Below are 23,769 nucleotides of genomic sequence, written 5' to 3'. Positions count from 1 at the left end.
GAGAGAGAGAGAGAATTTTTTTAATATTTATTTTTTAGTTTTCGGTGGACATAACATCTTCATTTTATTTTTATGTGGTGCTGAGGATCGAACCCAGCGCCCCGCGCATGCCAGGCAAGCGCACTACCACTTGAGCCACATCCCCAGCCCTCATTGATTTTCTTATTTTTGAAATTGAGTGTTCTTTTTTTGCCATTATACATGAGCTCTATTATTATTTTATTATTATTATTATTATTATTATTTTGCATTATGATTTTTTTGCATTTCTCTTCATATCTACATTTTTAATAATTTATTTATTTATTTATTTTGCATTGCGATTCTTAATACACCTTTATACCACAGTTTATCATATCTCTGTATATAAGGTATGTTGACACCAAATTCACATCTTCATACATGTATTTTGTATGATGATGGTCTCTTTCCACCATCCATGCTATTCTCCTCCTCTCTCCCTTTCCCTCCCACCCCTATTCCCTATCTAGAGGTAATCTTCCTTCCATGCTCTCCCTCCCTACCACATTTTGAGTCACCCCCCCTTATATCAGAGAAGACATTCGGCACTTGTTTTTTTGGGATTGGCTAACTTCACTTAGCATAATCTGCTCTAATGCCATCCATTTCCCTGCAAATGCCATGATCTTATTCTTTTTTAGTGCTGAGTAATATTCCATTGTATTTATTTTTTATTATTATTATTTTTTAATATTTATTTTTTAGTTATCGGCAGACACAACATCTTTGTTTTGTATGTGGTGCTGAGGATCTAACCCGTGCCGCATGCATGCCAGGCGAGCACGCTAACGCTTGAGCCACATCCCCAGCCCTCCATTGTGTTTATTTATTTATTTAAAAAAAATTTTTTTTTTTGAGAGAGAATTTTTTAATATTTATTTTTTAGTTTTCGGCGGACACAACATCTTTGTTTTGTATGTGGTGCTGAGGATCGAACCCAGGCCGCACGCATGCCAGGCGAGCGTGCTACCACTTGAGCCACATCCCCAGCCACCCTCCATTGTGTTTAAATGCCACATTTTTTTTAATCCATTCATCCACTGAAGGACATCTAGGTTGGCTCCACAGTTTAGCTATTGTGAATTGTACTGCTATAAACATTGACGTGGCTGCGTCCCTATAGTATGCTGTTTTTAGGTCCTTTGGGTAATAGCTGGGTCAAATGGTGGTTCCATTCCCAGCTTTCCAAGGAATCTCCATACTGCTTTCCATATTGGCTGCACCAATTTTCAGTCCCACCAGCAGTGTATGAGTGTACCTTTTCCCTCCGCATCCTCGCCAGCACTTGTTGTTGTTTGTCTTCATAATGGCTGCCATTCTTACTGGAGTGAGATGGTATCTTAGAGTAGTTTTAATTTGCATTACTGAAATTGAGTGTTCTTTAGGGGAAAAACAGAAAAAGATCTTTGGCATTTTGAACCGAACACTGCAGTTTCCATTTATTTTGATACCTGAGAGAAAAGTCACCTGCTTAAGTGTCCCACATAGTGAGGAAGCAAATAATACTTAGAGGAATCTTGCTTCATCTTCCTTAGGTTAGATTATAAGTAGCTATTTGATGTTGTGGGTGATGCTATGAATTTGTGATTTGCATGGCTTCAGATGTCATAATTTTTCCCCTACTTTCTAGGAAGTAACAGCTAGCAGTCGCCACTATGTTGACAGGCTATTTGACCCTGATCCCCAGAAAGTTCTACAAGGTGTCATGTAAGTAGTATGCATTTAAGAGTCTATCAAAAAGTCTTGTTTGTTTTCATGTTTTAATCTGCCAAATTTTATAATTATGAAAATGCAATTTTCCTTCCATTTGGCTTCTTTTTGAAAAGACTGCTTGACATTCATGACTTTTAACATTTTACTATAAATAATTGTCTGTTGGATAGCTATTAACTGACATAATTATCTTTATTTTTTGTAGAATTATTGTTTTAAATTTAAAAATTTTCCTCTGGAGAATACTTTTGCTACTTTAATATCCACAGAAGCCAGAGAATAAAATTAATCTTTTGTAATTAGAATGCAGTGGGAGAATAGGTTAGTAGGTTTTGTTGTGCTTTGTTTTTTGGTTAACTCACCAACTGCCACTGAGTTTCCCAGTGATGTTTTATATATCAGAATTTCGAACTAAACAATCATCAGAAAATTGAAACTCTTGATAAGCTTAATGCCCTTTTTTTTCTCCAAAATTTCATCATGTTTAATGAAAAGAAGCATTTTTAAGCAGTATCCTGGAGGTGATTATTTTTAAAAAATGAAATGGGACAAATCGGGTAAAATTTCAAGTGACTGAAAGGTGAATTTTCTCTCCTTTTGATGTTTAACACAGTATGCTCCTAACACATTAGTTTTAAGGGAAAAGTTCTAACCTAAGGCTCCTCACAGGATTAGAAACACCCAGGACCCACAGGCCTGAACTGTGTTCGACGAAAGAAGGATACAAAAAATGGTAAAGATGAGGTACATTAGTGGTAGCAGTGAGGGCACAAATGCCTTTTTTCTTCTCTTACCCTGTTGTTGGTGTCAGCCCAATAGTACCTTAAGTGTAACTCTTTCTCAGCCATACAAGGCTAGGATGCCTTATTTGTAGAAGTTTCTTCTGACTGGAATTTGTTTTCAAAGCTCCCACTGCCCCAAAAGACAATATGGAGGGATGTTTGGGAGGTGTGAATTTGTAAAAGGAGGCAAAAGAAGTGTATATTGCTCTTCAAACTGAGCTGGAGCTGCCTGGGACCCACCTAAGATAATTGACACTTTACATCTTCTGTTTACAGAAACAATAATAGATATATTTCTTGTTTTCTCATTGTGGTAGTGTTTGTCTTTGTCCCCTTAACTAGGACACTTTGTGATGATTAAGTCTGCTCTTTTAAAAACTAGTTTGATTATTACCAGGAGAAGTGGTATTAAATCCTTCTATTAATCAAATCAGTTTGGATTATACTTACATGCACAAATTAGTTGAGGGGATAGGTTTAATTTGACATTTCTCCTGAGACCAGACAAGCATTCTCCACATGCAGCCAGACAGCTCTATATATTGACAGTCCTAAATAACTATCAATAGTTAAAATATCGAAAACATAAGACTCATTTAAGATTAGAAGATGATGTACTAATGCTGCTACAGATGTTTAGGAGGAAGCTAGTTATTAATCAAAGATTTTTCACGATAAGTATGTATACTGAGTTGTATCTGATGAGTAGCTTGTCACTTTGAGAAATTTTTAATTTACCAAAGAATACTATAACTTTTTAAAAGTTGATAAGATATGAAATAAGAGACTAAAGAACATTGAGAAAGATTGAATTATAACAAAGCAACTAAAGTGTGGTTTGATAGCCTTACTGCCTCTTGAACAATTATGAAGTCTCAAACACAATTAGCTGCCAGCTAGACAGACAAAGAAAGGCTGTTCATGTGGGATGGTAGAGTGGAAAGAGCAGGGACTTTGGTGTTGGACAAAAGTGGGTTATGACATTTCCTGGTGGGGTTCCTTCCTAGCTGTGTGATTGGGCAAATTACTTAATTTCTTTGACCCTTCATTTCATCGTCTGTAAAGCATTGTTTTGCCAGCTGTTTGTGAGAATTAAGTCAGAAATAAAAAATTCAGTGCCTGGTGTGTTGTGGATACCCACCAGCTGGCACTTAAGTAGTTAGTTGTTATTAGCTCCAAGATAAAATAACTTCAAAAATAAGATGATTCTCTGCACAGAATTAAAAGGAGAGTTCAAATTAAAGAAGCAAACATAAAGCAATTTGAAAAAAAAGAGGAAGTGGGACTAGAATTCTTGACTTAGACAAGAGAATACAAACCATAACACATTCTGGTAAATGTGATTGCTACTTATAATACTAACATCTGTTTATAGTTTGAAAAGAATAGATTACCCAGCATTTTTTCCCCTTATGTCAGAGTAGAGCTGGCCTTATGGAGGTTTATTTGATATGATTTTACAAAGCTTCCTTTTTTCTAGGTAGAAATACTTATTCTTTATGACTTAATTCTTTCTTGAGTTACAACATTATCTGAAAATTAATTTTAGAATGAAAAGTAAATTATATTTTAAACATTTTATTTATTTAATACAATATTGATAGTGTGAAAGGGAACCAAAATGATACTTAGGAAAAGAAAGTTGACCAATTTTTTTCCCTTTTTGTGTGTCTTATACAACTATTGAGTCACACAGAGACCATTACTAGACCAAAATAGGTAGGTAGGTAAAAAAGATGGCCACAGAGTGTAAACAAGTAAGGTACTATGCTAATTTTAGGCAAGAAAAAGAGAGGCTGAGGTAATCTTATTTAAATCCAAAATATCCAATTGGAGGGACATAAAATTTGACAAGAATTACAGCTTTGTCTATAAAACAACTACAGTTTTATCATTTTCTAGCTACATTTGATTTGATTTTTGTCAATAAAGATTGAAAACATCTAAAACATACTAACAGAAAAAACAAAATAGAGGAAATTGAAGGTAAGTCATCAGTTTTCATCAGTTTATAATCTACTCTACTGAGTTAGAGCCATAGCTCCACCCGTAAACATAGGGAACATTTTTGTAGATAACCCATATCACCCAGGAGTGTTTTACCCAATCAGTGAAAAATAATATTCAGCATCAGAACTGGTTGTTTTTCAGTTGTTGAAGAGTGGGAGTTATCAAAACGTAACATTTTTTTGGTATAATATTTAAAATAAATTTAAATGATCTTACTGTATCAAAGGCTTGAATACAAAATCAGGTCTTTTTCTCTATTTTTTAATGGAGTACTTCATGAATTTACATGTCTTCCTTACAGAGGGGCCATACTAATCTTCTCTATATCATTCCAATTTTAGTATATGTGCTGCTGAAGTGAGCACATGTTCTTTTCTCTACAAGAGCAAAATATCATATGCATAACTGAATAGATTATTAGACATGGTATAAGATATGAATAGAGAGAAAAGGGAGGTCCCTGGTGTAAGTCATGAACTATATAGCCTTTGTAACTACATGAAAGAATATGTATCTATATTGGATGAACTACCCTGCATTGCAGATTCTGGGCTTCCTCTCATGTGGAGATCTGCATGTAATTTTAAGAAACAATTGCAGGGCAATTTTGAGTGAGGTTATTATGGTATTGGTTCAATCATGTTAAATCTCATAGTTGAAGACAATAGCTTTTCAAGTGCTTTTGTAGCTCGAGTCTAAGTTACTTAAATACTGTGTAGTATATGTGTCTTTTAAAACATATCTAAACTAGAGCTCTTGATCTGGTTCTTACTTTACTGATTCATAATGAAAAGATTGGCAGATATTCCTTCGTGGCCCTGTGTTGATATCCCTGTGATAAAAGGCAAAAAACTGATAGAAGCAAATGTGACTGGACTTGTCCTTTCAAAGTTGAATGGAATCAACTAGACTCTTCTGATTTAATATACCGACAGTTGCAGATGGTTTAAAATTGTGTGTGTGTGTGTGTGTGTGTGTTTTTTAAACCAAGAATCCATTTCTAAAGTGTCTTATTAAGTATTTTACTGTATTGATGAAATGAGTTTATTTTGATAATGATTTTTCTGGTTCAATTTACTGGTCCCAGAAATGATCTAACTCTGATTTCAGTATAGACAGATTCCATTTTCTTACATGAACTAAAGATAAATTTCTATAAAATGAAACATTAGGGTTTTGAGAACTAAGGGTTAAGTTTTAGAATAATTCTAAATATCCTAAAAAAGAAATGCCTTTAAAAAGCTTATCACCTAATACATTTAATCTGTAATTTTAAAAAGTGTTTTGAGTAGCCAGGCATGGTGGCACACGCCTATAATCCCAGCAACTTGAGAGTCTTAGGTACTAGGATTGCATGTTTGAGGGCAGCCTGGGCAATTTAGTGAGTCCTTGTCTCAAAAATAAAAAAAAGAACTGGGGTTGTAGCTCAGTTGTAAAGTGCCCCTGGGTTCAATCTCCAGTACGCACGCACACATACACAAATGAATGTCTACAAAGACAGTGCTAATATCAGATGTAATAGAGTAATCTTGAGTCTTAGTTGTTTAAAACTATGTATTCTGAAACAGAATTTAGTCAGAATTATGGTTAAAAGGGTGGCAGGATTTTCAGATTTTGTTAGATAACATTGGGAGTCCTGCATACATATAAGCTGTTTGTATTTGTATGTGTGTAGTATTAACTTTGAACATCAAGAATAGCTGTATATTTGTATGCCTATGTGTATATATATTTTCATATATATAAATTGCCTATTTGCTGCCACATTTTTTCTATAATGTTTAATACATTTTTATGTGTCTTTTGAATGATCATGTTTAATTATTCTACAAAAATATTTGGGCATTACTAATGCACTTATTTTAAATTGTACTCTTCATTTTTGGAGAATGTGATTTATATTCATATATTGATAAAAAATTAAATACAATAAATATCCTACTTTCTGAGCTAGTATTTAATTTTAAAATTTATGCATTCACTTGTTATTAAGGAGCCATTAAAATGCGGTAGAAGGAAGATTAAATATTTACAATAATTTTTTGATGGTTTTATACAAATCAGAACTATATCTGAAACTACATGTATTCCAAAAATTTGCATCACAGAATAAATTTGTAAGAATGAGCTGGGTGCAGTGATGCACGCCTGTAATCCCAGTGGCTTGGGAAGCTAGGCAAGAGGATTGCGAGTTCAAAGCCATCCTCAGCAATTTAGTGAGGCCCTAAGCAACTCAGTGAGACCCTGTCTCTAAATAAAAACAAAACAAAAAAAGGGTCTGGGGATGTGGCTCAGTTGTTGAGTGCTCCTGAGTTCAATATCCCCATTATAAAAAAAAGTATGAAACTAAATTTGCTGTCAATTCTCAGGTCTTTTTGGTTTATATATCTAGTAGATATACAATAAGTACCTAAGTTAACTTGAGCTAAAGTTTTCTGAAAAAAGTTTGCTCCCTTTTAAAGCTTTTTGTAAAAATAACTTTAGTTTGAATAATAGATCATCATTATGAAACTCTTTTTAAATTGGCAATTTACATATGGCCAGTTGTTAGTTTGGAATACCCAAACAAGCCTGGTAACGGAAAGCTAATTGTACTGGGTGTTTTTAGTACTGCGTTTTCCAAAAACAGCTTTATAATAATTGTTAAGGCAGAAAATGAGTACTTTTATAATTTTCAAACTTCAATAATTTTTATTGGTTGTTTACCTTGTTACCTTATTCTTAGCTACTTATAAATATGGTTTCCCCCCTATTTTATGGGTGAATGTCTTATGAACAGTGAGTGTTCATAAGTAGGTCAAACCTTATCAGATTGTAGTTTTTATAGTATCTACTATAATGTTTGGTTACTTTATATTGATTAGACTTAACATGATTAAAGAGTTGTGTTCTAAATAAGAGCTGCTTCAGGTAAGTGAAAAGTAATACTGGTTCAAAATGAAAATAATATTGATCTTTAGCTCGGGGCTTCAACCTTCAATACTTTTTTAAAGATAATTTTTGTTTTTAGAAGATAATAGGTTTTCAGTTAAAATTTATGCTATTTTTGACTGTTTAGAAGTAAATGCGCTTATACCTGATTGACTGAAACTTTGTTTCTCAAGGACATTCAAATTTTTTCTTTAGCTTTTGCTATTATTTTAATGGCATAGTTAGTGTTTACTTTCTCTCACTATTGATTGCCTTTACGATCCTCTAATTTAGAGGTAACTGTGGTATGTTTTACAGTGTATGTTTTAATATTTGAGTCTTTTTTCTCTAATTTCTTTCAGAGCAAAAGATGCTTATTGACTGAAATTTTGTTTCTCTAGAAGATTCCAATTCTTTTGTTAGCTTTTGCTACTATTTTAATGGCATAGTTTAGTGTTTATTTTCTCTTAGTATTGATTACCTTTATGATCTTCTAATTTAGACATAATTGCAGTAGGCATTGTGTGTGTTTTAATATTTGAGACTTTTTTTTTCCTAATTGATCTCTTTCAGAGCAAAGAAAGGAAATGAAGTACAAAGTTTAACCTACATGTGAAAGTGGGTGCCTCATATGTCCATTTATTAGTTTGCAAATTTAAGATTTTGTCTAGATTTTAGCTGAAATTGTTACTTGACAAATGCATGTTTAGAACATCTTAATATTGTTTTCTTTCATCCCCTGGAAGTGGGATATCCTCAAGGCTTACTTTTTTTTTTTTGCCTTTCTACCTGGATATTCTTATCTCACCTCAAAATAATTCAGTGTGTTTCAAGTCAGGATAGATGCTTATCTTTAAGCTTCCTAATGTTTTCTGTGTCCAGACATGAATTAGTCATTCAAGATATGCCACAAAAAATTTCCTGTACCTATTGAATCATCTCATTAACTTCTTCCTCAAAATGTCCTTTGTTTTAATGATTCCAGTGGCTGTTATCCTAATTATTCTCACATAATCAGATCACCAGAGGGTTTGGTTAATTCTTTTAACATTTATTAAGTGCCATGCATTGTGCTAGTATAGGGGTGTTTAAGAATGAATAATGTAGTCACTGGCCTAGAGAATTTAAAGGTCTAATGAAGAAGTCAAATAACTAAAGAGGCAATCCACATATAGTTTGGTGAATACTAAGATGATAACAAAGCACAGCCTCCTTGGAACCATAAAGGGGAAGCATCAGCCATTTAGGTCCCCGTTGACTCTTAGTCTTATCAGCATGCCAATACATTCCACATTCAGCTTATCTTACTTAGGCACTGCTTCCTTCATGCCACTTCTGTGTTCTAAACCATAATTGCTCCTTAATCCATCTCCCTTTAGTTTGTCCTTTCTCCCTGTTACTTTTCTAGCTTTGTTTCATGCTACCCTGAAATTAACTTTCTTTTCAGTTCTTGTCTCACCCCAGAAACAAGCTATATTCCTTTCTAATATGATCATCTGTGAAGGCTTTTCATTTCGCCCTCCCCATCCACTTATCCAAGTCCTGACCATTTTTTAAGGATTGTCTTAGTTCCTACCATAGCCTCAATGATATGTTAACCATCAAATTTTCCTGTCCATATAAACACTGAGTTTATAGCATAACACTGCCTTACATTGTTAATGTTATTTTTATCTTTCTAAAGAGATCTTAAACTCTTCAGAACAGGCATCTCCTTGTGTGATGGTTTTGGGTCCTTCAAATAGCCCACTATAGTACTCTGCTCAAAAACTAATAGTTGAGTTTCAGTAGAATATAAGTAGGGCATCACTGTCCCACATTTAAAGTTGATAGGCAGAAGGTTATATTCCATTGATCTCTGGGAAAAGGATGTCTGAGTAAAACTTAGAGATACTTTTATTTTGTATAACAATGTAAAAAGTGAAAAAGGAACTGAATTTATCAAATTCATTTTTATTTTCCATCAGTTTGTTATAAATGCCTAATGTGCTGGAATGGAGGTAAGGCAAAACTCATTTGGCTTAAAAGACATTGGTTGAGATTATTGACTCTGTCATTTAATATGGAGTTCTGAAAAAAATCTCCAAGCATGAGTTATAACTTCCTCATTTGTAAAATGGGGTTAATATTGTGCAAGATGTAATGAAGGTGAAATAATGTAGTGGTTATGGCATATTTTATAAGCTTTAAGTAATATATAGATTTTACATAGTTTTGTTGTATTCCCATCTTCGTTGTTAACTGCGTTTGCATTTTTTAAAAAGTATGTATTTCTGGGCTGGGGATGTAGCTCATTGTCATTGGTGAGGCCCTGAGTTCAATCCCCACAGTGTGGCAAAAAGAAAAAAAGTACATATTTCTATGTAGTACATTTTCTCAAATCACTATAATTAATGATCCCTTGATAGTAACTTCTCTGATATTTCCAGACCAGATTTACTTTAATGCTGCTAAAGATGAATAGATTTCTATTCTAACAAGTGATAAGTTTATTTTGATGGAGGGACACCTAGCCCAGACCTTGAGGTCCCAGGTCATGCTTCCTAGAGGAAGTGACATTGACACCTAAGTTCAGACTGGAAGAATGAATAAAATTAGCCAAGGGACCATATGAGGAAGGGGATAAGAAATGTTGAGTGAGTGAGAGAGTGAGAGAGAGAGAGAGAGACAGACACACACTACATTGTACTTAGATCTGCCAAAGAGGGGGAAATATGATGATTATTGTCTCTTTCAGTTTTATCCCTTTCATAGAAGTGACCTACTAGCATCCCTTTATAATAATAACTGAATAGAATTTATTTGCTGGGCATGAAAATCCCCCACCCCCGCCAATTAGCATAGATATATTTTCTTATCAGAGCCAAAACAATTCTTTTTTCCTTAGACATTACTTCGTTTTTATTAATAAGTGTTCTCTTCAGCTTGCATTTAGTCTATAACCACTGGCTGCCTCTTCATGTCTTTTTTTTTTTTTTTTTTAAATTAAGAGAACTGGAAAATTGTTTTTGGAGTGATTTTTGTTTGCTTTGTCTATAAAAACATTTACTTTAGCACAGTTACCAATGTTTGAAATGGGCTCATAGGTAATATGGAGACAAATACCTCATTTCTGCTTAGTTTTGGAAGAATGGAGAGGAAACTGGGAAAATATTAAGATGGGGAGTTCTGTAATAGGATACCCAGAATGGCACCTGGCACAAAGTAGACTCTTATCTAGATAGATGAATGCGGTGCATTTAGTGAAAGCTGAACACAGTAGAGAAGGGAAAATGACAAAAGTAAATGAATAGCTGCAGAGCTATAAGCTGATGAATTGAAACTAAGCCTGTAAGAAGGAAACAGAGGCATCCACAAGGAGGCAGGAGCCTGGACGTGAAACCTTTCTCAAACTACAATTTACTAACTGAACTGAGGCTTTGATATTTTACCATTCTATAATCATATGTCAGAACTTGGTAAAAACTTCAATAAACTTCATTTGGTTTAGTAACAAAATAAAAAATTATTGTTATATATCTCTTGTAAACCATATAGAAACCTGAGGGATAGTTTACAGAGAGGGATATCTCAGGCTGTGTAAGACCTATATGCAGGTACTGAGCTCATGGAAGAAAAGAACAAGTAATTTCAGTGTTTGGCTCAAGGCTTGTAAAAGTGCTGTTCAGAAACTTGTGGGGAGAATCTACTTTCAGCACCTCCCTTGTCATAGCAGTATTTTTCTATAGTAATTGAAGAAGGTAAATGTAAAGAAGGATCGTTACCACCACCACCAGCACCCCACCTTGCTGGGGATTGAATCCGGGCCTTGCACATGCTAGACAGGTGTTCCACCTGGGCTGTATTCCCAGCCCATCACCAGAGTTTTACATGCCAGTGAATATATCTGGTGTTGTAAATATGTATTTATTTTTTTAAAGTAACTTTTCCTCTCAGGTTTTCTACAAGATTTATGTTTTGCTAACAGTACAACTTCTTGAGATTGTAACTTTTAAGGTTGTCAGAAAATTTCTACATATTATAGAGCTCTGCTAGCCAGAAGAGGAAAAGTGAAAAGAGATGTTGAATCAGTGTTTAGGAGCTTATTGGGATGTAAAAGAAATGATTGAGCTAAAAACTTCAATGCTACCAATGATCTTAATATTTGCACACCTAACTTCCCTGTATTAGAAATATTTTTTAAAATATTTATTTTTTAGCTGTAGTTGGACATGATACCTTTATTTCACTTATTTATTTTCATGTGGTGCTGAGGATCAAACTGAGAGTCTTGCGTGTGCGAGGCAAGCGCTCTACCGCTAAGCCACAACCCTAGCCCCTTATTAGAAATATTTTATAATGCCTCTTGTTCGCTCTTGAAATTAAGTTCACAGGTATATAACCTGCTTACATACATAATTCCAAAATAGTATAATGCCTCATCTGCTTATAATATAAAAAGAGAAAAGAAAGATATAATTTATAATGTTGCGATATGTAAATGCTTTGGTCTAACTGCAGTAGGAGATAATATGGATGCAAGAACCACAATGTAGACTGATTATGGATATGTGGTATTGACTGATACAAATGCCACTGAACTGGTGATCTGATTTTTCCATAGTGATAAAAAGCACATCTTTCTTTTTTTGTCAGGAGAAGCACAATACTGAAAAATTCAGTTTTCTTTTAAACTACGCAAAGATGCTTTTTATCTGTTTCTAAAACCATTTCCTCCCTTTCTTGTACACTTCTAAAAACTGGTTGGGGGCGATAATGCCTCCCTGCCCACTTTGAGAACTCCTGCTGTATATTAAGATAGCAGTGCTGTCCAATCAGGGAAGTATTTTTAAAACATTAGTAGTTCTGGGTTTGTTTTGAGCTGTACATTTTTTCTCAACATGTCCTTTGGAACCAATCATCAATTTGTGAGCTAATTGATAGAAGTCCTCTTATTATGAAATAGAGTTTTACTTGTGGGGAAGTAAATAAAGAGTTCTTTGTATCTAAACAAAAAAATACTGGTGAATATGTTTAAGAAATATTACAGTGGTTCTTAAAATATTTTAATCTTACAAGACAGTTGGCTGGTTAAGCAAAATAGTAACAATGTACTATGTTGTTTCTGTCCAATTTGAAAGTAAAGTATGTTATACCAGTAGCGGAAAGAACAGGAAATGGAAGTACACTTGCAAGGCTCTTAAAACAAGTGCAAAATACCACTTTAAGATTATGATAAATTGATGAATTGGAAATTCTAAAATGGCCACTAGAAAACCAATAAAATGGGACCCCAAGCCATATATGCTGAAGGTGTCCTGTATTCCTTTATGGGCAAAGGACTGGGGCCTTTTTTAGAAGAACCCAACTCTGCTTGTATTGGAGGTCTTAGCCAGTATGCAGAATATCTCCCACTTTCCACACTACTCTTCTGTTTTATAGTTCCCATGGTCACTTAGCACCTCTCAGTCCCTTTTCTTTAGTGAAAAAGGGTCAATGCTTTGACTTTGTCACTGATTTCTGTACTTGCCAGCCCAACTTGTTGCATGATAAAGTGCAATGAATTAATCTTTGATGTTTATATTTCTCTGTGATATCTCAACATACTTCATACCTTTTTCTCTTCCCCTGAATTCAGAGACATGAAAAATGCTGTAATTGGAAACAACAAGCAGAAAGCCAACCTCATTGTTTTAGGAGCTGTTCCAAGGTATGTTGGCTGTCTGTGCCCTTTCTGCCATTCATGCTGAATACATTCTTAATGTATTTCTTACTCTTAGGGAAAAGACCCCTTTTTTCTGTATTGTCTATTTTTTTAAAAAATGAATGCCTTGACATATGTAAACCATCTCTAAGAACCATCTCCAGAGAATGGAATAAGAAGTTAATATATTAATACTCTTTGGAAATTCAGAAAGATCATTAACCTTGCAGTGTAAGAATTTGTTGGATGGATCCATAGGACTGTATACCTGCCTGATAATTTCTTTTCCATCTCCTTAGAGTCCTCAAAGTTTTTGTGTGAGTAGATAATTTATTAGAATTTTCAAGACATTTTTGAATTTAAACAAAGGGGGAAAAAACTCTCCTTGGTTTTTTTTTAATTAATTTTTTTGTTGGTGCATTATATATAATATACATGCACATAACATTAATTTGATCAGTCTCATTCCCCAGTACCTTCCCTTTCCTTCCTCTCTAGCCTTATTCCAGCTTGCCCCACTCTGCTAATCTCCTTCTATTATTGTTGTTTCAATTAGCACATTATTATAGTATATATAAATGGAATTCATTGTGGTATATTCATATATGGCATAGCATTATTTAGTAGATTTTGTTCCTCAGTACTTCCCCACACCCTCTTCTCCTCCCTTCTTCTCTAGCCTCTTCCTCTACATTGTTGGTCTCCCTTTTATTTTCTTGAGATCCCCCTTTTTTTATTATTATGGAACTCCCCCCATCTTCCACATATGAGAGAAAACATTCAACCTTTGACATTCTGATCTGGCTTATTCTACTTAGCATGGTGTTCCACAGTTCCCATATATCCATTTACCAGTAAATGACATAATTTCATTCTCATGACTGAGTAAAACTCCATTGTGTGTACATACTACATTTTCTTTATCTATTAGTCTTATTGATGAACACCTAGGCTGTTTTCATAACTTGGTTATTGTGAATTGTGCTGCTATAAACATTGGTATGCATGTATCCCTATAGTAAACTGATTTTAGTACTTTTGGATAAATATCAAGGAGTGAGATAGCCAGGTCATATGGTGGTTCCATTCCTAGTCTTTTGATTATATTGATTTACAGTCCCATCAATAACGTATAAGTGTACCATTTTCAATTCTTATCCTTGCCAGCATTTATTATTATTTTTATTCTAACTGGAGTGAGATAAAATCTCAGTGAAGTTTTGATATGCATTTTCCTGATTGCTAAAGAGGTTGAACATTTTTTTCATACATTTGTTAGCCATTTATATTTCTTCTTTTGAGAAATGTCCATTTATTCATTTGCCGATTTATTGATTGAGTTATTGGATTTTTTTTCCTTTTGGAGGTTTTTTTTTTAGTTCTTTATATATTGGATATTAATTATCTGTTGGAAGAGTAGCTGGCAAAGATTTTCTTTCATTCTATAGGTTCTCCCTTCTTAATTGTTTCTTTTGCTCTGCAGAAGCTTTTTAACTTGATGCCACACACTTACTCTTGGTATTATTTCTTGAGCTTTAGTATCTTATTGAGGAAGTTGATGCCTGTGCCATTATATCATAGTGTTGACCCTGTTTTCTTCTAGCAGTTTCAGACCAGAGTCTAATTCCTAAGTCTTTGATCCCTGAGTTGACTTTTGTACAGGGTGAAAGATAGAGATCCAGTTTCATTTTTCTACATAAGAATATCCAGTTTTCCCAGCACCATTTATTTAAAAGGCTGTCTTTTCTGTAACATGTTTTTGGCAGCTTTGTCAAGCATCAGATGACTCTATCTATGTAGAATTGTGTCTGCGTGATTTTTAATCCTGCTTTAAAAAAAAAAATCTGATTTTGAGAATTTGTTGTTTCTTGAGTTATCATAGGAAGTTAGATTTTTCTGACAACCTAGATGTTTCTTTTAGGCAGGCAGTGACATTTATATAACTTTCTTTATGCTTTTGCTACTTAGAACCAAGGTGTTTTTATTTTTCCTCAAAAATTGTTATACATTTTGAAAAATATTTTTATTTTTTAATACAGGATTAATGGTTTTAATGTGTTTGACCTCACTGACCAGCAGCCATTCATAGGGTTTGTGTGCAGTATATCTAAATAGTGCTTTAGGGAGCATGAAATTAGAATGTAAAAGAGAAGATCCTAAGTGGTAGAGCATTAGAGTTTGGGGATTAGCTGTTTGGCGAGCTGGGCTAGAGTGGAATTTGGAGGATTTCCTCAGTCCCCACATGGGAGAACTGAAGAGAAGAAAGCTTTCCTTGTTTGAAAAACTGCACAAAGATTATTCCCTGTATGCTAGACCTGTGCCATCTCAACACTATAGCTCTGGATTTCTGGTTTGAGTTTGTGATCCAGCATGTTTTGAAAAGACTAACCAGGGAATAGCAGATAACATGGACTATCACACTTGTTCTGCAGATACCATTGTACACAACTCTCAGATTTACAGTTTGATAAACTCTGAGATCCTATGATAGTCCTGTTGTTCAAAATGAAGAAAATCTCTTTTTTTTAGATGTTTCTTTGTTGAAGTAGCAGATAATATAAATAAATATTACCTAGAGAAATTCAAATAAGCCAAATCAACTCTAATTTTAGTATGTAGAATGTATTTATCACATTCCTTTGTCACAATATTTTAATTTACTTTTGTTCTTTTAGTCTCTTTGTTTATCAAGTGCCTTCTTTTTAGATTGTTGTATTTGCTTCAGCAAGAAACGTCAAGCACAGAGCTGAAAACGGAATGTGCAGTGGTATTGGGAAGTCTTGCTATGGGTACTGAAAACAATGTCAAGTCTCTGCTGGACTGCCATATTATCCCTGCCTTACTACAAGGTATGCAGGGAGGACATTTCACACAAGAAAAGATTAGAATGAGTTTGCAGTGTTTTAAGTACTGGTTGAGAAGATGAATCTCACATGTAGTTTCTGTTAATAGGACTACTGTCCCCAGACCTGAAGTTCATTGAAGCTTGTCTCCGATGCCTACGTACCATCTTCACCAGTCCTGTCACTCCAGAGGAGCTACTGTATACAGTGAGTTTGGGATGTTTTGGGGTCATTGGTTATATTTCACTAAAGGCTATTTGCTTCTCACTTCAGACTCATAGCTGTGATATACAAAAAGTCTCAAGAAGTATTTGAGTTCCTGATTATTTTCAAATATTAAGTGTTCTAGGCTTTGTTTAAAAATGAACAATGATAGAGCATTTGCCTATAATAAGCAAGGCTTTAGGTTCAATCCCCAGCACCACAAAACAGACAAACAAGAAGATAGCCTCAGATCCTAGAGGAATTTGCAAACTGTTAAAAATAAAAAAGATCAATTTTTATCTCTTTGTATATTAAGGGAATATATTTTATACTAAATGAGTGATAGGGAGTTCTTCTCACTTTACGTTCTAGTTCAGGAAGGTAGGCTTTGTAGAGTAGCTATAATTTGTCCTGGGTCTTGAATAATAGATAATTTAGAAAATTGGAGAGGAAGGAGGCCATTCTGGGAAGGATCTCTGTGAAGCAGTTGTAGTATGTTGGGCAGAACAGTTTGATGTGTAGAGGGCATTGCTGTTAGTCTCAGCTGGAGAGAGAGACCAGAACCAGCTTGCAGGAGGCTTAGCTGACAGACCAGAATCAGAGCATACCCATAAGAGAATCCAAAGATGTTTGGAGTCAGTCAGTGGTTTTTCAGAAGCCTCAGGGATTTATCAAGGGTTCTTTTTAATCTATTGGTGGGACTTTCTTAATGAAAATTACCTAGCAGTGTTGTTGAAGCACTATCTACAATCTATAGTAAAAATATATTTTTCACTGCCTCAGTATACACATGTATAACTTTGTGTGTGTGGAATTCTGAGATAACTATCACAACACAGTTCCACAAATTTGATGTCCTCTGGTTTCTCTTTTGTTGTTTCTCATTAAAAACAAATAATGCCATTTGTGGTTCTCAGAGTTCACAAAGAATCACTTGTTTGATCAGATACACAGAAATCAGAAATCTTATCCATATTCAAGATTTATAAGTATTTCAAGAATATAAACAAACAAGAGGCACAGGGAAAACAAGCATGGAAAGAGATGGTACAGGGCTTCATACTCCATCCTACATCAGATAGATACGTACTCTTCTGTCCTCGATGATACATAAGGTCTCCAAGTGAGCTTTGTGGGTCACTTCACAAAGTAAGAGGTGTATAAGTTATGAAACATCTCAGTTTTTATACCTTAGGGTTTATGTGACATTCTTGAGAGACTTATGCCTCATAAGTCTAGATTGTTCACTACAGTAGTTCTCAAACATGAGCGAGTTCCAGAATTACCTAGAGGATTTGTTAAACAGATTCTGGACCCCACCTCCAGAGTTTCTGAATAATAAGATGGGTAGGGCCTGAGGGTTTGCCTTGCCTACAAGTTTCCAGGTAATTCAAATGCTGCTGCTTTTTGGACTGCTCTTTGTAGTAAGTGTCACAGTGTTTTGCTGGGTGTCAAATTGTCATGTTTACAAAGAGATTAAACCAATGACCTGTCTTCTCTACCCTAGAAATTTCTCACCCACCCCAGCCCTGGGGAAAGAGGGGGAGAAATTAATCCTAGCCAGCTGTTTTGACTCCTTCCTCACTCTCTGAACTGATTTATGTCCCACTAATGGATCATGGTGCAGTTTGGAAAATTCTCGTCTAGGTCAACTTAACTTTTTTACATGACAACAGTTAAGATACAGGTAGGTTAAATTTAGACAGTGAGATCATGGAAATTATGAAACATTTCAGTTTTATGCCTCAAAAGATTTTATACTTCAGAGTCAGTGGGGAATCTGTAAAAAGTGTCGGATGAGGGGAAGCAACAGAGAGCAGTACTTGAGTGTAGGTAGACCCAGCTGCTGCAGCAGCTCAAGTACTAAATAGGACTGTCTAGTCAGAAGAGGGCAGGATTTCTAGTTTGAAATCCTGTTTATCGATGTTCCTGCTTCCCTCTGTCCTGCCAGTGGAACTATTGTTTCCCCTTGCTCTATTTGAAACTCCATTTTCTCTCTTCCTTTTCTTTCTCTGCATTTAGTACCTAACGTTCTCTGAGGTTTTCAGGTTTTGTGTTTTGTTTTTAAATTGCTGTTGACAACACAGAGATTATACTAACAAGCAGGGGAAAATATTCCATTTTAGGGAATGAACAGACTGCTATTTTTCTTAGCTTTTATGTGTCTTGGCATTTTTTTCTTCAATGCCCTCTGTGTGAGGGTCTTCAAAATGTGGTCTGTTGATCAGCCTCTTTTGGGAGCTAGTTAAAATGCAAACTCTTAGATCCCAGTCCAAATCAGAATTTGAACGTGAAGAACAATCCCTGGGAATTTGCAGGCACATTTGTACTTGAGAAGCATAGCTTGAGGACTTGTGACAACATTGGCTAGGAGACTTGAGCTAAGTCCATCTGTGTTTAAGGCCAAATTCTCTTTCAGTTTGTAATTCCTTTTGTATTAAAAATAAATAGTTACTTGAAGAACCTGCAGCGGGGTTGTTTGATTTTTCTCTTTACCTGTGTCACCATGTAAATGTTAGTGAAGGTGATAGGCAGTAGGTTTTATGTTGAAAAATTGCTAATCATATAAATTGTCTTGTACAGATTGCAAATAGCCAACTACAGTCATTATGCGAGATTGTAGTTGTTACTGATGCTTACCATATATCTCAGAGATCAAAATGGTCAAATTTTATTTTATAATTCTTTCAAAATACTTCTTTATACTCTATATCTCATTAATCACCTCACATTTTGATTCTAGAAATGATTAGTCTTATTGTAATGATATTATTTTATTATTAGCATATAGGTGTTTGTGAGAGAGCTGTTAAGAGGTTCCTGTCCTCATATGTATATAGTTTTCAAGGATGGATATTGAAGTCCCTTTCCTTGTCCTTGACCTCAGCTGTTTTGATGGCCATGTTGTTTTTGTTTTGCTCTGTTCCTTCAAAAGAAACATGAATTATTGCCATTAGGATAAGAGGCTTAAACTATGTACCTGCTCATGTAAGTACTTTGTCAAATGTGTATACAGTGCCTAAGTTCCTTGTTGCTGTGCTCTCATTCCCATCCACTCCAGGATGCCACAGTGATACCACACCTCATGGCGCTGCTGAGCAGGTCCCGCTACACCCAGGAGTATATCTGTCAGATCTTCTCACACTGCTGTAAAGTAAGAACCAGAATAAATACTTTCTGTTATGTCAAATCTTACATGCCCTTAAGTGATGTGCCTTATTTGTATGTCCTCTCAGGATTTTATGTGTATATTTTATCCTTTTTTTTTTAACACAAAAGGCAGCATGTAGTGTATACTGCTTTGCATCTTGCGTTTTTCACTTAACATATCTTGAAGGCTGTTCCATATCAGTACATGAGGAATTTCTCTGTTCCTTAAAAAAAAAAAAAAAGGCTGCATAGCATTTTACTATGTAAATATACAATAATTGATTTAATTAGTCATCTGTTTTTAAGCATTTAGTTTGTTTCCAGTCTTAAGCACAAAGCAATGTTCCAACAAGTATTTTGGGTAGAAGACATTTTATAAGAAATGGAATCGCATCAAAGAATATGTACAAATTGTAATTTTGCCCATAAGGTCCTGTCTGGAGGTTGTACTGGTATTACTACCAGCAGCATGAGATCATGTCTGTTTCCTTACAACCTCAGTTTCCCATGTTGTTAGAAACAGTTTTTAGTGATCTCTTATAAGAAATAAGAATGATTCTTGTCTGCTCATGGTTAAGTGTGCTCTCTCTCCCCCGTCCCTTTTTATAGTCATATTCAGGTAGGTATTTATGCAAGTATCCTGAGGTAAATAAGTATAACAGAGATAATTTCGCATAATTAGAAGAGCTTGTACATTGTAGCCATTAACACCCAGTTTTAAATTCCAGTTCTGATTTGTGATGACTGAGGGACAATGAGTATGTTATTTGACATCGCTGAGCATTAGTTTCCTCATCATAGATTTTAGCAACCTTAGTATATGATCGTTCTTTCCGTGTTAAGTGGAGAATTTTTACCTTTTCACTTAAAAAAGAAAAAAACACTTTATGGCTTCTCTTTGGCATATCTGAATTACCATCCTCCTTATTCTTGCCAGATAAGAAATGAATAGGGTGGGATATGAGAGAAAGAGCTCAGAGCTTTCATACCCTCTTCAGATACATCACCCTGTAGGATCCTCCATATTTCCCATCTCCAGAAGCTCCAATTTCTCTGTGTAGCTTCCAAACCGAAATAGCTGGGTACTATGAAGTGCTACTTATTTTCCTTCATAGATTATATTTTGAGTGTACTCGTTTTGGTAGCCATGGGTGATGATTTGAGAGTTTTCTTAATTTTAAGCAGTTTCTAATTCTCACCAAATAATTGGTTATCTTCTGAGGGAGGATTCTGTGTTTCAGGATAGCATTACCTGCCTTCCTATCATTTGTAATATAGATACCAAATGAGGTAAGAAGGACTAAGAGAAATGAACACCTACATTGCAAAGTGGAAAGATCACAAATCTTTGCTGTTTTAGAACATCTCCCCCAAATAAATGAAAATTAGATCATTTGGTCCCAGAAAAAATACCTACATTAAAATCTAATCATTTAAACTTCTTCCCAAACCCTAGCTGATTATCACAGTCTCTTTACTTCTGTTTAAGGTACTTTGAAATTAAGATTTTTGTCAAAAATTTTTGAGGTTTTGCTTCTTGATTCCTTTGACAATGTGTAAGTTAGCTCAGAGAACCAGGGATATCAAACAGTGCCTCTTTTTGTTTGTTTTGTACCAGGAATTGAACCCCATCCCCAGCCCAGTCCCCCCCCCCCTTTTTTTAAATTTTTTTTTATTGGTTGTTCAAAACATTACAAAGCTCATGACATATCATCTTTCATACATTTGATTCAAGTGGGTTATGAACTCCCATTTTTACCCCAAATACAAATTGCAGAATCACATCGGTTACACATTCACATTTTTACATAATGCCATATTAGTGACTGTTGTATTGGTGCTGAGGATCGAACCCAGGTCTCTCATGTGCGAGGCAAGCGCTCTACCACTGAGCCACAACCCCAGCCCCCCCAGCCCTTTTTTTATGTTTTGTTTTGAGATAGGATCTCCTTAAGTCCTTAGGCCTCGCTAAGTTGCTGAGGTTGGTCTCAAACTTGCAATTCTCCTACCTCCTGGGTCGCTAGGATTACAGGTATGTGCACTCCCATGCCTGGCTACCTTCATCATTTGAGGTAGGCAAAGGAATGCTCTAAGAAAATGAAGTTTTGTTACAATTCATTTGCTAAAAATGAATTCAAACCAACAAGATATAGAATTTTCCAACAATAAAATAAAGTCTTGCCTTCCATGGCAGGTGAGTAGAGGATGATATTCTAGAATTCAGAGCCTTATTACCAACCTTTCAGCATCTATTCCTACTCAAGAGAGCATGGTATCTATTAGTCATAACTACAGTGATTCCAGAGGGTACTGAAATTTGGACCTGGAAAAATAACTACATATTATTTTGTTAAATTATAAGAAGTTTGAATAATGCCATTCCTGAAATTAAAACTCAGCCTTCAGGACTACTCATAGAGATTTCTCAAAACTTTTGGATTTGCTCATCTGAAATTTCCCAGCGCCATCTTAGCTGGAATCATAGATAAAGGAGTACCATTAAATCACTATACCTTTTATTAGACAGAAACTTCTCTTGAGGATAATAATTTACAGCCACCCTGATGCCACTGATAGAACAGAAGATGTTATCAGAGAGATTACCTTTAGTAAGCTTTTTTTTAACCTGATAGTTATCATTTTCTACTGTAATTAAATTACCAAATTTAAGTATTCTGAGATATAACTAGACTTAAAGAAACATTGCCCTATTTATAAACCCAGCAAGAATAGTAATCGTTAAAATACAATATTAACTTTCTCCCTAATACACTAACAATATATCTTTGAAAACAACTTATTTGATGGTCTATATATTATCATTAATTTCACAAACCTTATTTTCATGTTTTGTTTTTTTTTTGGTACCTAGATGCAAAATAACAAAATTTGTAATAAATACTTTCAAAGGGGCCTAGTTAGATACAAGTAAATGGGATAAGACATTACTAATTTTCACAGACTGGTATTGTATCAATTGGTACAGTTGGAGGGGAGACAGAAAAAGGGAGACTATGAAAACTTTTATGTATATAAACTCATTATAATTGTATCTTTGGAATTCTTTCCATGATTTATTAAGGATCAAAAAAGGCTAGAAATATTTGTTAGAATTGTAACTTATAAATTGTTGCTACTTCCTTAGCAACAGATTTGCTCAGATTTCTAAGTCCTATTTTTTGGAGTTTAAAACTGCAGGGGCTTATTAATATCCAACCAGGTGAATGCTGCCTTGTTAACCACCTCCTGTCTGCAGAGAGACTTGATAAGAACCAAAGAATAGCTACTCCTCTCCAGTTGTTTCTGCCACTGATTCCTTCCTTGTGATCATTTTTACCCAATCTTATACATAGTCTTGGAGAGGAGGAAGACCTTTGATGATACATAGTTGTTGCCATAATTGAGGCAAAGTATTTGAGGGATTAAAAAGAAGGTATCTTAGCAGTAGGGAATAATTATGAAGAGTGAGAATTGTAAATGCTTGATCTTTTCACTGTCATTTGTAAATACAACTCTTTCAGCAAGGATATTTCAGAATTATTTAGATCTTAGAAAAAAGATACATGCACATGGGTATACTTTGAAGTGATATTGTAATAGTGAAAGACTGATATTCTAAATGTCCAACTAAGGGGTACTAGTTGAATAAAGTATGAGACTTTTATGCGATGAATAAAATGAGAAAACTGATGTGAGCGATCTCTGAGATATTTAGTAAAGGAAATAAAAGGTTTAGAGTAGTACATATAGTCTTCAACCATTTGTGTTAAAATGGGAGAAAGAATATACTTGTATATTTATAAAATGTCTAGAAGAATATAAAATAATATAATTAGGTCATTGCAAAGCACAGGAACCAGTTGGCTACATTGACCAATGAAGGACAAAAGGTCAAGGAAGCACCCTGTCTATACTTAGCCATTCTGATAAGCTCTGCCAGTGTTTAAACTGAGACCAATAGAACTTGACCATGCTGACATGTAAGCTGGGGCTAATTTAGATTCACCTTCATAATTGATTCTAGTTCCTAGATAAGAAAAAAAATGGGTCATATTCTTAGGAGAGTTTCATCATTATTTTTATATGAAATAAGCCAGAGACCCTTTTATTTCAATCCAGAGAGTGCTAGTAAAGCATTTAGAGCATTGTCCAGTCCACTGCACATACCCCTTAAGTAGGACCTATAATAACTCCTTGAGGTGGGAGGAAAGGGAGCTCACTTAAAATCTATGCCCTGAGAATGGGATTTGCATGTGTAAACTATGAAATACTCTGTAATAATTTAAAATAAGAAATTAAGGGCTGGGGATATATCTCAGTTGGTAGAGTTCTTGCCTCACATGCACAAGGCCCTGGCTTTAATTCCCAGCACCACAAAAAAAAAAAAAAAAAAAAGGAAAAAAGAAAGAAATGAAGTAAGAAATGAATAGAAATTAGAGAGTTAATTGGAAAT

At 34.9% G+C, this 23,769-nt stretch overlaps 1 protein-coding gene and 1 non-coding gene across 5 annotated transcripts in view; one reads left to right on the top strand and one right to left on the bottom strand.

Annotated features, from left to right (window-relative positions):
- The window catches only part of Armc8 (armadillo repeat containing 8), a 99,174-nt gene that overhangs the window by 21,203 nt on the left and 54,202 nt on the right, over positions 1-23,769 (top strand). For 2 of the 4 annotated variants that reach the window (XM_015487006.2, XM_048794100.1), the window contains exons 2-6: positions 1,652-1,728; positions 13,054-13,125; positions 15,826-15,968; positions 16,072-16,169; positions 19,228-19,320. In XM_015487006.2, coding sequence (XP_015342492.1) covers positions 1,652-1,728; positions 13,054-13,125; positions 15,826-15,968; positions 16,072-16,169; positions 19,228-19,320 — 483 coding nt within the window. The remainder of the gene's footprint in view (positions 1-1,651; positions 1,729-13,053; positions 13,126-15,825; positions 15,969-16,071; positions 16,170-19,227; positions 19,321-23,769) is intronic. The other 2 variants (XM_048794101.1, XM_048794102.1) reach the window with 1 other exon arrangement.
- LOC125613660 lies at positions 4,785-4,891 on the bottom strand. Its single transcript, XR_007344225.1, has one exon. It is a non-coding gene; the product is annotated as a U6 spliceosomal RNA (small nuclear RNA).

Source organism: Marmota marmota, unplaced genomic scaffold, assembly GCF_001458135.2.
Source record: "Marmota marmota marmota unplaced genomic scaffold, marMar, whole genome shotgun sequence".
Taxonomy (NCBI): Eukaryota; Metazoa; Chordata; class Mammalia; order Rodentia; family Sciuridae; genus Marmota; species Marmota marmota.
This window is presented reverse-complemented; position numbering and strand designations above follow the sequence as displayed.